Source organism: Diplotaxodon limnothrissa, linkage group LG8 (genome assembly GCF_057381915.1).
Source record: "Diplotaxodon limnothrissa isolate DT_005_m linkage group LG8, D_limnothrissa_male_GT1.1, whole genome shotgun sequence".
NCBI classification, from domain to species: domain Eukaryota; kingdom Metazoa; phylum Chordata; class Actinopteri; order Cichliformes; family Cichlidae; genus Diplotaxodon; species Diplotaxodon limnothrissa.
In genome coordinates, this window is record NC_140603.1 from 16,924,284 (window position 1) to 16,940,887 (window position 16,604).

General features: G+C 43.0%; 1 protein-coding gene across 1 annotated transcript in view; it reads left to right on the top strand.

The window, feature by feature from the left end:
- LOC146626670 (alpha-tectorin-like) overlaps nucleotides 1–16,604 on the top strand; it is a 46,419-nt gene that overhangs the window by 21,377 nt on the left and 8,438 nt on the right. The window contains exons 4-14 of the mRNA XM_085361825.1: nucleotides 243–521; nucleotides 935–1,030; nucleotides 1,130–1,295; nucleotides 9,474–9,874; nucleotides 9,961–10,537; nucleotides 10,637–11,220; nucleotides 11,338–11,890; nucleotides 11,983–12,581; nucleotides 12,755–12,912; nucleotides 13,063–13,463; nucleotides 13,636–13,832. Of these exons, the coding sequence (XP_085217951.1) occupies nucleotides 243–521; nucleotides 935–1,030; nucleotides 1,130–1,295; nucleotides 9,474–9,874; nucleotides 9,961–10,537; nucleotides 10,637–11,220; nucleotides 11,338–11,890; nucleotides 11,983–12,581; nucleotides 12,755–12,912; nucleotides 13,063–13,463; nucleotides 13,636–13,832 (4,011 nt within the window). The remainder of the gene's footprint in view (nucleotides 1–242; nucleotides 522–934; nucleotides 1,031–1,129; nucleotides 1,296–9,473; nucleotides 9,875–9,960; nucleotides 10,538–10,636; nucleotides 11,221–11,337; nucleotides 11,891–11,982; nucleotides 12,582–12,754; nucleotides 12,913–13,062; nucleotides 13,464–13,635; nucleotides 13,833–16,604) is intronic.

The window sequence follows — 16,604 nt, forward strand, 5'->3', positions numbered from 1 at the left end:
AAAATATTTAGCTGTCTAATTAAACTTCCTGCCACTAATTACAATATAAAACCTGGTTTGCAAAACAAAATCTGAATCTGTTTATCTAGATGTTGTGACAGGAAATATTCTTTTCTTTTCAATTTTTTTTTAGGTCAATCATAATGGACACCTAACATTTACTGGTCCACTAAGTGAATTTATAAGTCAGAGGTTCCCACAACGTATTTGCAAGAATGTTTTTATTTTCCCTTTTTTTTCAGGTCAATCACAATGGACACCTGACCTTTGACGCACCATGGTATAGCTATGTACCCCAACTGATTCCAATGCATGGATTAAGAGACATCATCGCTCCATTCTGGACAGATTTAGACAACAGAGGAAATGGTCAGATCTACTACAAACAATACACCAGTGGCAGTGTTCTCCAGCAAGCTACACGGGACATCAATCAATACTTTCCAGGACTGAACTTTAATGCCAACTGGGTCTTTGTTGCAACTTGGTTTGAGGTGGCCTATTATCCCACAAGGGGAACAGTAAGTCAGCTTCCAAAATTTGGAATTAAATTATGTGCTTATGTGTGATGTGTACGTGAAAGTCTGTTGCCTACTAACTCAGGAACAGTAGGTTAGTGTAATCTAGTGTCATCTTCCAGACATAAAAACATGAATTCCTGTGACAGATTTCATACAAAGATTATTTTTCAATATTGTGCTTTTTTATAAAAAAAAGTGATACCTGAAGATTACCTAAAGCATTTCATATTAAGAAACTAAGGTGGTTAATAGTAATTATCTGAAATCTAGACCATTGAAATTGAAGCACAAATTATGAATTAATACATTTGATACGGTGATACATGAAAAGTGTATCATAACAAAATTAGGTGTAAATCCAGCAGAACACTGATCAAACAGAACATATAGTAAACTGAATTCATATTTTCCAGCGCACTACTGTCCAAGCTGTGCTGATCTCTGGAGGCCACTATTCATTTGTGCTGATGAACTATGGTATAATAGCCTCAACAACACTGAGAATTCAGGTCAGACCTACTATAGTCAATGCTCTGCATAGTCACTAATGAAAAAACATTCATTATTTCTAAATGCATTAATCATATTCTTGTGACTCACATTTGTAGGCTGGTTATGATACAATTGGCTCCACTCACTATTATGTCCTCCCTGGATCATTCACCAGTGCTGCATCAGGGAGTAACTCAAATTTTCGCCTTAGCAGCAACGTCAATGAACCAGGTCGCTGGGCCTTCCGGACAGACCATGGATCAACAGGCTGCACTTTTAATGGTAAGACCGCAGGATACAGAAGGCAACTGCTTCTGCAGCCTTTATGTTAGATATCATTACAGTCATGTGCAACTGTAAAAGGCAAGGCAACAATTCTAACCACAATGCATTCAGGTGCAATGAGGTTGAGGTTATTAACATCAAAGTCTCTGACTGTTTTTCCCTAATGTTGTTGCAATCAATAATTCATGAAGGAATTTCAAAGAGAAATCAGCTTTGAAATTATTAGTTGGAGGCTAAAAAACATTCTTTTTACCTGCTTAAAGGATGTTTAGCCCATGAATTCCGAGGTTTTGAAAGATTTTCAATGGCAACATATGGCAAGCAAAGAATAAAGAATGCTAGAGAGAGAAGCCATTCCCAACAAAGTGACTTATCCTAAGGCAGACCTACCCAAAGTGTGGGACCCGCCCCCTAGGGGGGGCGTAGAGCCATTGCAGGGGGGGGGGCAGTGTTGCCAACTTAGCGACTTTGTCGCTATATTTATATATATAGTTTTCAGACCCCTTAGCGACTTTTTTTCTAAAAAAAGTTGCTAAAAAAAGACGTGAAAACGCTTATCGCTTTTACTCTCAAAAAGCAGCGGGTGCTGTAACGCAGTCAGTTCTTCTTTTACTCTTTTACTCTTATGCTGTTTTGTGGATCACAAGGTTTAAAACTACTTATAAACACACACACAAAGTAAATCCACCAGAGTGCCTATTTCGTGTCACTTTTGCCGGTCCAAGCCCGGGTAAAGGAGCAGGGTTGGAATTGTGACATTAAAAAAAACAATAATTGCTAAAAGAAATTTCATTTGTAGTTCTAAATAAACTCTAAATCCATTTAGGACGTTTTTTACTCACTTTATGTCTCTTCCACGATGTTATTTCTCTCTCCAACAACATAGGTTACAATTAGATTAGCATGACCAATTATGCAGATTAGGCGATGACGTCATTTAGCGACTTCTAGCGACTTTTAGGACAGCCAATAGCGATTTTCCTTACTAAGGAGTTGGCAACACTGGGGGGGGCACGGTATGAAAAGGGGGAAAAACACCCAAAACGCTTGGACACTGCTAGCACGGGGCGCCAACACAAACGCAAAGCAGGAGATGAAGCATCGCTGAATATGTTTCCAAACCAACTTCATTCTAAGCCAAAGACTAGAAAATATGGTGAAGCATATCTTCCCTTTGGCTTCACCTGCACAAGTGCCAAGGTAGGTCTCCCCTGCATAACTGGTTTTCCCTTCGTCGGGAGCACGCGCTGGGCTCTCCAAATCACGGACAAACAGTATCCCACATTCTTGATTTTTATTTCACAAACACTTGTTGTAATGACTAACTACTCCTGACATTTTGGAGATGTTAGCTCTTTATACAGTAAAGTTACAGCGGGATAAAAATAATATCAGGCTGATCCTGCCACAATTTGTCCCCCGGTTCAAATTACGAACAAACAGTATTCCACAGTTGTTTATGTTTTTGAACCCATTTTTCACAGAGAGGCATTTTTTGAAAAATGTATTGATAGCAATGTTGAATATTATTACACAGGAAAAAAACAGCTACACGTAAAATAATTACACCATGACGCCTCTGCCTTTCTAAATGGAGGGACAGTAACTGCATGTGTATATGTAAGCGTGTAAAACCTGAAGATAGTCAGATTAACAGTAACAGTATTAGTACAGTAGTAGTACAGCGTGACGTGAAAAAAGGCACATACCTTTGACGTTGCGTGACAAACTCTGTATTCATCGTCCACACTTAAATGCAAAAAAGGAGTTTTAAAAATCTCAGTTTTTGGTGATTCGAAACGCCGTTTACGTGTGAACGAAAGGCCCAAACGCACAGAAAGAGCTGCGTTCTCAAAAATACCCGTGTAGGTGTGGACGTAGCGTAAAAGAGTTAGTAGGTTTTTTTTTTTATTACTACCTGTAATTTATTGCAGCTTACTTGTATTTGCTTAATTGTTTACTAAATGTTTGAGGTGTGAAATAAACAACAATGGAGCAAAATATGGCGGGGGGGGGGGGGGGGGGGGGGGCTGTGTAAAACACAGGGGGGCCTAGCAAAAAAGGTTTGGGAACCACTGTCCTAAGGCAAGATTCACATGGACACATTGCTTAACACAGATTACCTATCACAGTTGTTAACTTCTTCATTTTGGTGCCAAACTGCATAAGGAACTATCTCTCTCACTCAGGATTTCCACTGATAATGTGATCTGATTCGGTGGCGCCTGCGCTGGTGTTTGAAAAGTTTCATATTTCAACACAAGCACTGCATGCAAAGCAGATGACAAAAACTGAAGTGGATGCGGTTTCTCAGTACATTAGAGTTGGACCCTTTCATGCATGAATTATGACAACCTCAATCGGGATTTTTACTTTTCTTAAGTATTTTTATTCATATTTAGGCATGAAAAAAAAGATTTTTGAACTAGCATGTGCATTTTGAACTTCATTTTTTTAAACATACGTTTTTCATGTTTTTTAAACATGGCAGGGTATGGACTGACACATCAGTGTCCAATGTAGTGGTTTATGTGCAAGTATACCATCAACACTGACACAAATACAAGAAAAAAACCTTTGAATAGCTGTCCACTGTAGTGACCACCAATGTTCCCTCTAATTTTTCATGTGTCTGAGTGAACACACAAACTCCCTGAGCAGTCCCTTGGACCACTGTGAGCAACAGCAGATGTGTGCACTGTGGTCACGCCAGCATCTAATCTATCCAAGTTACATGGTTAATTAAAAGAATCAAATTACAGCTTTTACATTTATGTTAGACTACTTTTAATTGACTGCTTTAGCCCACTTACAATGAAAATTAAAATAAAATCTTGTTCATGACCTGTGTAGTATGTTAACACTATTGGAAGTAAAAAATAACTTGAACTCCAATTTTGAAAACACAACTTTCCTTTTTTTTTTTTCTTTCTTTCTTTTCTTTTTTTTAAATATAAAGCTCTGACTTATATTATGAGTATGAGTCTGTGGTCTGGGAGAGAGTCCTGTAACTCTGTCTGCAAAATACAGGATATAATGACCAATGTTGGGCAATTAATTATATAGTTGCTTCTTCAAAAAAGTAACTGAGTTATGCAAACAAGACATTTTTTTAAAATAAACATTTCAAATTATTTACAGAACTATCAGGTGTTCTGCATCAAATTTGATGCCACACAAATTATTTGTGCCACTCCAAAAAATAATTTCTGTCCACTATGAGATAAAGGAGAACATCACAAGCCTGATACCTGCAGGCCTGACAACAGGAGATGTATCACTCCTGTAACAGCTGTAACATTTAGCAGTCGCTTCATTGTTCTGACACACACAAGAAAACTATTGACTACACTACACTACACAAGATTTGCGCTAAACTTTGCAAATCTCTCACATCTCAAAACACCGCCATCACTCCTAAAACTTCCCCCCTTCCTAAACAACTAAATGCCATGTTGCCATATCATCTTTTGATTGGTTGACATGGTACATTTTTCGACCAATAGGAAAGGGTGGGTTTTTTATTTTTTTTTATTTTATTAGTATTTTCCTTAAATGTGTCAAATATATATTTTCTCATGTAAATGTCCACTGAGCTGTGAGCCTGGGGGCAGTAATGCACCTTAACATTGGTTGCCAACCAAGAAGAAGAAGAAGCTGTGAGCCATGAGGGAGAGGGTGAGTGAGTGAGTGGGTGTATCCCAATTCAGGGTCTGCAGCCTTAAAGTACGCAGCCTCAACGGTCCTCAAGGGCCGTGTACTCAAAGACCGTGTACTCAAAGACCGCTAAGGCCGGAAGTGTGAGGCTTGTGAAATGGGACGGTCTAGCCTCCGTCGCGCTGCCAAGGTTGCCTAGCAACCATGATAGCGTGAAACGTGTGGTTGACAGAAATGAAGGAGAACATATTTTGTTTATTTGTTTGTTTGTTTCTACACAAGCTTTGTGTGATTTAATAAGTATCTGAGGCTGAGACCACAGGACTGTAAAACATGATTGTTGGGCTTCATATCTGTACTGAACAGTCATATAAGATTAGCTAGTAAATAACAAATAGTTAATGTTGTTCATGAGGCTAAAGTCAGTGTAAATATGAGATGGCCAATATTATAGTTATTATATTAATCATTATTAGTTATTACAGCAGTGAGTTTGAACTCTCAAATCAAATCACTTCTATTGTCACATCACATTTGCAGGTACACTGGTACAGCACATGTGAGTGAACTCTGTGTCTAATACTGAGCTTCAGTAAAGATTCAAGTTGCAGCTATTCATATGTCCTATCATCTTAAACCTTCACTCAAAGACACTCAAGTATCTTTGACAGTGTATATATAGATGTATTATATATAAGAGACAAATGTTGTTCCTTCAGTATGTTGGCATTACTAAATTTGGCTCATTGCTTACATATATGTGTAAAAAGCAAATGTACAAGCTGTGATAACTGTTTCTGATAAAAATGAAGAGTAGACTGAAATATTAAATATTCCTTTATTGGGTGAGAAAATCACACCATGTCTGTTGGGCCACAAAGTCTACACTGCCACCAGTGTTGGTCAAGTTACTTGAAAAAAGTAATCAGTAATTAATTACTGATTACTCCCCCCAAAAAGTAATCCCGTTACTTTACTGATTACTTATTTTCAAAAGTAATTAATTACTTAGTTACTTAGTTACTTAGTTACTTTTTAAAAACACGATTTACAACCTGAAGAGGTGATAAAGTGATAGATCTTTCAGCCCAATTCTACTTTTTCTACATAATCCATCATACAAAATGTAATCAAATGGAAAAGTCTCTCTTTTTTTAACTTGTTTTATCAGTTTTAATCTTTTAACTTTATGCATCAAGCAAAACATTTAATTATATGCAACATTCTCTGACTTGAATAAATTAGTTTAACATTTAAACCTATTTTCTACACATTCCAGCACATAAAATAAAATATTTTTTGTGTTTTCACTCACTCTTTCAAACAGATGCAAGTAAAACACAGCAGAAAATAAATAAAGTCAAAGACTCAGCGGTCCTTTTGCTCTATTTTCACCTGTAAAGCAGGAGCAGGGTAGGCGGAGGGTTACCCTGGTGTAGGTGTGCTGCGGTCAGTTGAAGAATCCGCGCGAGTGTCTCTGTGAGTTTCCCATCACGTCGTAGCTACTCGGTGCTTGCTCGGAAGTTTAGGGGTTTTTTTCGCTGTAAAAAGAAGTTTTCTTCCCACGCACGATGGACGCTAATGTTTTTGTCACTTTTTATGGAATCAAACTCAAAGTAAGGTCAGTACTTCCACGCTTTAAACGCTGCACGCTCATACTCTCTCCCGCACTCGATATATTATCCATTGTTGATCTGCACACAGCTGCTGTCACCAACGTCGCACTTGCTTACGTCACTGTCATGAGACATTCTCGCAAAAAAATCACGGTTTTAGTAACGCAGTAACGCAGCGTTCCTACGGGAAAGTAACGGTAATCTAATTACCGATTTTGCAATAGTAATCCCTTACTTTACTCGTTACTTGAAAAAAGTAATCAGATTACAGTAACGCGTTACAAGTAACGCGTTACTGCCCATCTCTGACTGCCACTGCCTTAAAATTCAGGGAAATGAAGGACGCATTTCAGGGCCGCATTTCAAGCAGCCTTTGAATTGGGACAGCCTTCGGCGAGCCACTGTGACGTAATCGGCCTTAAAATGCAGCCTTTAAGGCTGCAGACCCTGAATTGGGATACAGCCAGTGAGTGATTCGTTCCTCTATGATTCAGCACAGGAGGGAGGGGGTGAGCGAGTCCTGAGTGATTCGCTTACGCTTACGATTCAGCACAGGAGGGAGGGGGCGAGCCATACAGCTCGCTCTATGGCTGTATCCCAATTCAGGGTCTGCAGCCTTAAAGTACGCAGCCTCAACGATCCTCAAGGGCCGCGTACTCAAAGACCGCTAAGGCCGGAAGTGCGAGGCTTGTGTAATGGGACGGTCTAGCCTCCGTTGCGCTGCCCAGGTTGCCTAGCAACCATGATACTAACCACTGGAAACGTGTCATAGCTTTGTTTGACAGAAATGAAGGAGAAAATCTTTTGTTCATTTGTTTGTTTCTACATGAGCTTTGATCATTCTCTGTAAGATTAAGCTCAGCTATTGAACGGCGTATATTTTAAAGTAAAGGCTTTAAAACCAAGTTAGTACAAATGTCACTAATGTCACATAACTTTGCCGACATGTGGCCAACAGTAATGTTTAATGTTCTTCGTTATTAAACATTTGCACATAAATAAGTGACATAATATTCAGTACTTAAAGTGTACTCTTCGGCTGCCCCTCATTCGCCGTTTTTTTCTGCAAATTTATCCACACCCATCGCCGCGCTATGCATTCTGGGATATGTTGGGCCACAAAGTCTACACTGCCACAGCCTTAAAATTCAGGGAAATGAAGGATGCATTTCATGGCCGCATTTCGAGCAGCCTTTGAATTGGGACAGCCTTTGGTGCGCCGCTGTGACGTAATCGGCCTTGAAATGCGTACTTTAAGGCTGCAGACCCTGAATTGGGATACAGCCTATGATTCAGCACAGGAGGGAGGGGATTAGTGAGTCCTGAGTGATTCGTTCGCTCTACGATTCAGCACAGGAAGGAAGGGGGTGAGTAGCTCAAATGTGCTGTTAGCATGTTAGCAGAGCGATACTACTGTGAACCGAGGAGCTATTGTCTTGATGTGAGCTTCTACTCAGGGTTTTTTCTTCCACTTCAGAACAGAAATTTTTTTGTTAAGATACTGGATGTTGTGTTTTTCTCCACAATTTTAATTATAAGCTAGATATATTGCTGCTGACAGCAACAGGGATGAGTCAGTGAGTCATTTGGGCTTATGATTCATGAGTCAGTAAAGTGATTCTCCAGTATTGAACGATTCGTTCATGATTCGCGCATCACTAATGCAGATGATCTCCAGCTCTGTCAATGAAACCATAAGACTAAACTGTAGGAATGTCTTAAAGACATAAAGACATGGATGATCTTCAATTTTCTGCTTCAAATTCAGATAAAGATAAGATTATTGTACTCAGCTATAAAACTCTTACAAACATGATGTCTAACTAGATGCACACTCGGACTGGGATTACAGTGGCCTCCAGTAACACTAAGAGAAATGTTTGAGTTGTTTTTGACCAGGTTATGTCCTTCGGTGCTCATATTAAACAAATAATTAGAATGGCTTTCTTGCATTTATGCAGTATTTCTAAAATGGGAAAAATCCTATTTCAGAGTGACGCTAAAAAATTTGTTCATGCATTTATTACTTAAAGTCTGGCCCACTGTGATTCGTTATTATCCAACATGTTCTCACTCCTAAAGCATAACATTTTATGCTAGGTGACAAATCGTCAACATATTACGTTTTCGGACACCCAACACGTTCCTAAATGACGAGATCGGAAAAATGAGGGAATATGAGAACCGTTTGGTCTCAATCTACAAATGTTTGCTTGGGAAAACACTATTTCATGCCATTAAAGTACTGGTTAAGATTAGGAATAACGTTATGGTTAGGGTTAGGGATAAGGTTAGGTTTAGGGCTGGAATACAGGGCTGGAATGTCTATTACCGCAGGACCGTTATTCCACTTGATTTCATCCATAACCCGGCGCGTACCATAAGAACACGGAAGGTAACCTTTCGCGTTCCTCAGGAACGCCGTGGGACGTGACAAAACATTGGGATGTTACGCCTCGGGAGTAAGAACGGTCTGTATTATCAGATTTTCCCAAAAACTCACTGAAAAGCATTGAGTTGATCCAAAATGCTGCAGTACGGACAGGGACTAAAAAGAAAGAACATATTTCTCCTATCCTAGCTTCCCTTCTTTTGCTCCCTGTTAAAGCCAGATTCAAATGTAAAATTATTGTCCTCATATAGGTCTTGAACAATCAGGCCTCATCTTATCTTAATGAAATCATAGTGCCGTATCCTCCCAACAGAGCACATCTCAGACTGCTGTTAGGCATTGTTGGATTGTTGCAGTGGTCTCTCTGTTATTTGAGGGTCTTTAGTTTACAATATAAAGTGCCTTGAGGCAATTCCTGCTGTTATTTGACAGTACATGAAAAAAATGTAAGATAAATGTCTGGACATTTAACACAAGGCATAAGGGACATTTCATTTTATTCTTTTTAAGGTGAATTAGTGCAGCTGGGTGCTTCATTCTGGAGTGACAGGACCTGTGCACAGAAGTGCACATGTACCTCAACAGGCCTGCAATGCCGCAATGAGCCATGCTCCTTTTCACAGATCTGCAAGCCAGCTTCCTTCCAGTTCTCCTGTCAGACAGTGCCAAGAGGAACCTGCACCATAAGCGGTGATCCCCATTACTACACCTTTGATAACACAGTGTTTCACTTTCAAGGCACTTGCACGTATGTTCTCTCTGAGCAATGTAATAGTGGACGGCCCTACTACAGAGTAGAAGGCAAAAATGAGCACAGAGGCAGTACTCGAGTCTCTTGGACACGACTGGTGAAAGTGCATGTCTACAATGACACAATTGAGCTTGTCAAAGGACGCCGTGGTCAGGCTAAGGTTGGTCATTTTGATTCTGGATAAATTCTACACTTTATGACCAGATATACTTTTCTCACTTGATATATTTGCTGGTTTTTTTACAGGTTAACGGGAACTTTGCATCCACTCCATTCTCCCTTAGCAATGGCACCGTGCAGGTTTATGATTCAGGTTTTTCTGTGTTTGTCAGCACTGACTTTGGTTTAGTGGTGTCTTATGACACAAATCATTATGTCCAGATCAGCTTGCCATACACTTACCAGAATGGTACATGCGGTCTTTGTGGAAACTTCAATGGCATTCGTAGAGATGACTTTCAAACTCGTGACGGTGAGGTTGTGAGCTCTGATGTGGTTTTTGCTAACAGCTGGCAAGCATCTGGGGATGATAAGCCTGGCTGTGGGCCACAGTGCGGAGGTCTGGACTGTGCTGTTTGCACTGTAGAAGAGACAGCATTGTACAGCAACACTGACCACTGTGGTATCCTCAGCAGTAGTTCTGGACCTTTCACGGTTTGCCATCAGCAACTTCCTCCACAGTCCTTTGTGGACAGTTGTGTGTATGATCTGTGTGTAGGAGGAGGGTACCGACCTATTCTCTGTCAAGCCCTAAGTGTGTATGCAAGTCAGTGTCAACAAAGTGGTATTCGACTACCAAGTTGGAGGACACCTGGCTTTTGTGGTATGTTAATCACTTTTTTTTTTTTTTTGCATTATTTCAAAATATCATTGTATTAAAATTCCACCGATGTAAATATCGATGTTGTTGTCTTATTCCTAGAAATCCCATGTCCAGCCAACAGTCACTTTGAGTCTGAAGGCACAGGATGTCCACCTACCTGTGTTAATCCCAACTCTACCCATAACTGCCCTCTACCTCCCCAGGAAAGCTGCATCTGTGATTCAGGCTACATCCTCAGTGGTGGGGTCTGCGTCCCTCATGCTGAGTGTGGCTGCAGCTTTGAGGGCCGTTACTACCGCTCTGGACAAACTGTAATATTAGACAAAAACTGTGGGAGACGTTGTAGCTGCAGTTATGGCTCCATGACTTGCCACTCTCATGGTTGTGGCCCACTTGAATCATGCAGGGTGCAGGATGGAGAAAGAGGATGCAGACCAAATAGCTATGAAACATGCTGGATCAGAGGCCCAGGGTCATATCAGACATTTGATGGACTGACATACCAATATCCTGGGGCGTGTCGATTGACACTTGCCAAAGTTATGGGACTGTCCAGTCACCCACACTTCATGGTGACAGCAGAAAAAGTGCCAAGAGGCCAGCAAGGTTTTGCACGAATTCTGCATTTTGAAGCAGAGGGGATACACGTATCTATTGAGATGGCAAGGAACAGTAAAGTGAAGGTAAGTGAATGGAACACTTACTTAAAATTATGTTCTTCCTTTAATATTTATTTATGTGTACACAGACTCAATACTGTTTAAGTCTTGTTAACTGCAAAAAACTGGATGATCCTGCAGGTTAACGGTCAGCTGATCAGGCTACCTTTCAGCACTACATCCAACCGAATCCAGATCTTCCACAGCAGCATTTACAGTGTCATCATTCGCACCTCCTTTGGTGTAACTGTGCAGACAGTCTGGCCTCACTTTGTCCGTGTCACTGCTCCTGGTGTCTACAATGGTTCACTGGGTGGACTCTGTGGTAATTACAATGGTCATCCACATGATGACTTCAATACACCCAACAGTGTCCTGGTCAACAGTTCTCAGGATTTTGGAGACAGTTGGCGAGATGGCTCTCTGGCTGCTCACTGCGTGGAAAGCATGAACCAAAATTCTACAACTAATTACAATTCTACTGAGTACTGTGGCATTCTCAGCTCACCAGATGGGCCATTTGTACCCTGTTGGTCTGTGGTTGACCCAAGCCAGCAGGTGGATGTATGTGTGGAGATCATGGGGGGCTCTAACAATCCAGCATCAACTCTGTGTGGTGTCCTACGAGATTATGCACTAATGTGTCAACAGAAGGGTGTTGCCTTAGGACAAAGGAGAAATGCAACTGGCTGTGGTAAGCATTCAACTGTTTTTGAATTAATTCTAGCCATGATCTCCAAATGTTTAAAAATGCTTTTTTATGTTAACCTGTTTGTTTTTCTCCAGCACTAACCTGCCCATCAAACAGCCATTATGAACTCTGTGGAACCTCTTGTCCTTCTGCTTGCCCCAGCCTTTCTTTCCCCTTCACCTGTGATAGTGTGTGCCAGGAGGGCTGTCAGTGTAACAGTGGTTTTATCCTCAATGGTGACCAGTGTGTTCCACCAACATCTTGTGGATGCTATCATCAAGGACGCTATCACCAAGGTGGTGAGCAGTTCTGGGATGGTGAAGAATGTCAGAGCTTGTGTACCTGTAACGGAAATACAGGGAACGTCCACTGTACTCCCAACTCCTGTGGGCCCCAGGAGTCCTGCCGTGTGGTGGAGGGCGAGTTTGGCTGCCATCCCAACCTTCATGGCACCTGCTCTGCCTCTGGAGACCCTCACTATATCACCTTTGATCGCAAGGCCTATGACTTTCAAGGAACCTGCCGCTATGTTCTGGTGACCCTCTGTAATGCCACTGATGAGCTCAATCAGTTCTCCGTGGAAGCTAAGAATGAGGCATTGAATGGGCGTCCACTTTCAATACTAGCTGAAGTTTTTGTGAACGTGTGGGGCTACGACGTGCATATGTCAAGGGACAGAAGAGGTTTGGTACAAGTAAGTAGTTAGTGATAGTTCTCATTCGATGATTGTTATGAACAATTTCAGGTGTATGAAGTAAATGGCAGCTACATATATTTTAGGGATATTTTTACTGCTGTGAAAGAAAAACAATAACAATTAAAAAGTAGAAAAACTACCCACTGATTTTCTTTGCATATCTCTTCTAGGTGAATGGAGTAACTAGAAATTTACCTATTGTCTTGAATGAAGGTAACGTTTCTATCTATGCAACAGGATCTCGTATACTTGTCAGCACTAATTTTGGCTTGAGTGTTACCTATAATAGATATCGTGCAGTGTTTATCTCCGTACCACCAAATTACAGGTACAATTCCCACCCATCAAAGCTGCAGTAATTATTGTTTGACATGCTTTAAAAAACAGGATAATCCCAGCTATATAAATAATTTATTTACTAATAATTTATCCTTATGAAACTAACACAAGGACTATTGCTAACTGTTGTCATCAACAGAGAAAAAATATGTGGACTTTGTGGAAATTTCAATGGAAATCCAAATGATGACTTTCACACACCATCTGGAACGATAGTCACATCTCCAGATGAGTTTGGGAGAGCCTGGAAGGTGCCAGGCAACTACACGTGCAATGATGGCTGTGGCTCCTCCTGTCCACAGTGTGCCAATGAACAGCCTGCTAGAGATCAGTGTGAGGTGATACAGGCAGCTGATGGGCCCTTCAGTTTCTGCCACGAAGAGGTGGACCCGGCGCCATATTTCAACGACTGCGTGTTTGATGTATGTTTGTCAGGAAATCAAGGCCACGATCTCTTGTGCAGTGCCATTGAATCATATGTCAGTGCCTGTCAGTCTGCTAATGTTCGAATCTATCCCTGGAGAGAGAACACAACCTGCAGTGAGTCAACATGTCATTATATTTTATTTATATCTAAATGTACAAGAAATTTGCTAACCACTTCAGAAATAAAATGTCCAATAATTTTACAATACTCACTGTATCCACACTGTATTACATTAAAAGTGGTATGTCTGACTAGTGCCATTTGTCACGTTTCTCACTTATTAAGCACTGGACTGTCCAGCCAACAGCCATTATGAGCTGTGCGGTACTGACTGTGGCCACACCTGTGCCAGTAGCATTGATGAAACCTGTGAGCAGTTCTGCTCTGAGGGATGTTTCTGTGATGAAGGCTTCATCAAGAGTGGGACCAGGTGTGTCCCAGTGGAACGCTGTGGCTGCCAGTATGACGGATTCTACTATGATGTAAGACATATTAAAGTCAATAGTAAATACTCTTTGAAGTAATTCCCTTCAAATCAGCAGAATCAGCAGACTTTCCCTTCTTACATTTAGAAAGCTTCGTGAAGTGTTTTGGACTGTGACAAAGCTTAAAATTCAGAAATATATATTAAACAAACAACAGAGTCTATTACAGCTCAGTAATAATGTGGTAATATTGAGGTAACAAGGTGGAAACAGGAAGATAAAAACTAGATATATAGCAAATAATTGCCACTTCATTTCCAGAGTAATAACCAAGTGATCTAGTGAGTACTATTACATTTAAATCTATGTAATAACAGACCATAAATTATAAGTGATAATATGGATACAAATGTATGTACATGAGCTTAAAAAAACAATTAGTAATAGTATAGTCACAATCACTAGCAATAAAACACATTTTTATATATACTAACCTCATAATAATAGGGTAACAAGATACTAATATGATTTTAAGTTTTAATGTTTTGGGATACCATTACCATATTGCCATAATGCTGGAATGAATCCTGCCTCATCCACCAACATTCTTTTTTGTTTGACCACAGTATCACCGTAAATATTATGTTTAAATCTAATATCTGGTTTTCACTGCCGTATGCATAGCCAAGAAAACAGTCCTCATGAACTGGAAAAATAAAAACAATCTTAATTCTAACCAATATAGAAATTATCTATTAGATTACATTAGTCTTGACACAGCCTCTGCCACCACATCAGATCAATTGCTCTGGGCTCCTTTGATCAGCTCCATCACCTAGTGGGGGTCGGGGGTCATAGTTTGGTCCCGCCTTCAGTGTTGTGATTGGTGTGGGGGTAGGGACAGGCTTAGGGCGTCGGGGGGTTCCCCGGAGGCATCTTCCTTGGGGGGCTCAACCCGGGGTAGCGGTCATGTCCGGTTGGGGGCTCTTTTGGCTCTCGTGTGACTGTTTCCTCGTGGCTGCGTGCAGCGGGGCTAGGGGAGGGTCTGTGCTGACGGACGTGGGTTACTGACCTGGTAGCCTGTCTGCCCCTGGGTGGGTCCGGGATGGGCGTGAGGTTCTGGGGGCGCTCCGTCCCTGGGCTGGGGCCCTGGCCGGGCCTCGGGGCCTTGGGTCCAGGTTTGTGTGTTGCCGGGGTTGTGGGCGGGTGGGTGCATGGGGGCCCATCCCTGGCGCAGGGTGTCGCCGGTGCGTCGAGCCACCTGGGGGGCTCTTCAACTGGTGGGGGAGATTGTCACACCTTGCAGGAGCTTTCCTCTCCTCACGAACTCTCTGAAGGAGGGGGAGATACAGGAGAGGTGGAGGAAGATCTCAGCCTGGGCGTCTATTGTCTCATGTAGTCTGGAAGATGAGTGGATGGTGGGGTGGGTGCAGTTTTCTCTGTGGTGGGGTTGGGTGGACTGTCCCGGGCTCTGTGGGGCCGGGGGGCGCTGCTGCGCTGGCCCCCGGTCTGGATGGGCCTGGGCCCCCTTTCAATGGCGGGTTGCGGAGTATGGGAGTGCCTACTGGGTTCAGCGGGGGAGCTGGCCCCAGGGAGGGGTCACCTGCCCCTCCCTTCCTTCCCTCCCCATCTCCAGCTGCCTCCCTCTTCCCGCTCCACCACAACCACCCACACATGCAGGGCCTTGGAGTAGGGGTATGTCACCAGGGTGCAGAGGAGGCTACCCCCCCCCCCCCCCCCCCCCCCTCTGTCCCCTTCTGGCTGCCTCTGCCTCAATTTTATCCCACAACTTAGACATTCACGTTACTCACACTCTCATTACACATACATATAGGATCTTGGGGGTGGGCACGATACACGGAGTCCAAAAGACCATCAGGGTGTACACCTCACCCCTGGCGTCGTTGCCCACCTCTCAATTTTAAATACACGTAGACATTGAGGGCTAGCAGGAGGGACTATGCGCTTACCTGCTGCTCTCTGGCAGATAGCTCCATGCCCTCCTGGGTTTTAAATGCACCTTAGAACACACATGCATCAACACTACAATGAGCGGGTGGAGGGAGGTTTGGAGTCTTCTCTCACCCCCATTCTCTGCGGCCTGCTGGAGCGGGGGGGCTAGGAGGAGTTGGCCGTCCGACTGCGGTCTGGAGTGTGGGGCCTCCCTGCTGCTGCGGAGTCGGGGCGATCTGCCTCTCCCCACCGCAGGGAAAAGGGTAACACCACCTGGGTCTGGGTGCAGTTCCCCCCTCCAGGGGCAAGGGTACCTAGACCCGGTTCGTAGAGTACGCTTGGGGAGTGTGATCGTGTGTACAGTGTCTCTTTATGTCTGTCTCCACGTTGGTTGAGTGTGGAGTAAGTGTATATGAGAGCATGAGGGTGGGAATGGATGTTTGTGTCTGTGTGTGCCTGTATGTCTGTGTCTATATGTCAGGTTGGGTATCAGACGCCACCTCTCTGGGGACATCTCAGGCCCTCCAAGGTTTGGAGGCCTATCTCCACCCACCACCACTTCCCCTGCCAGTGACGGACTCCCTCAGGTGTCGGTGCGTTGGTGGTTCTTTGTGTCTCGGGGTGGGCGTCTGGGTACACACTGGCTCACTCCTTGGCGGCCGCTTATCGGGGCCTGGAGCCTGGGGCTCGCTCGGGCCACTTCGGAGGTGGGGTGCCCCCGGCCTCTCGGCCTGGGGCTCGGTCACTCAGGCACAGCTAGCTGCCGGCGGAGCTCACGGGCGCGTCACTGCAACTCCCCCTGGCTTCTGCTCTGCGGCTGCTGAGTGAGCCCTCATCTGGGACTCTCCTCAGCTCTTACTGGGACAGTGGCGCGGC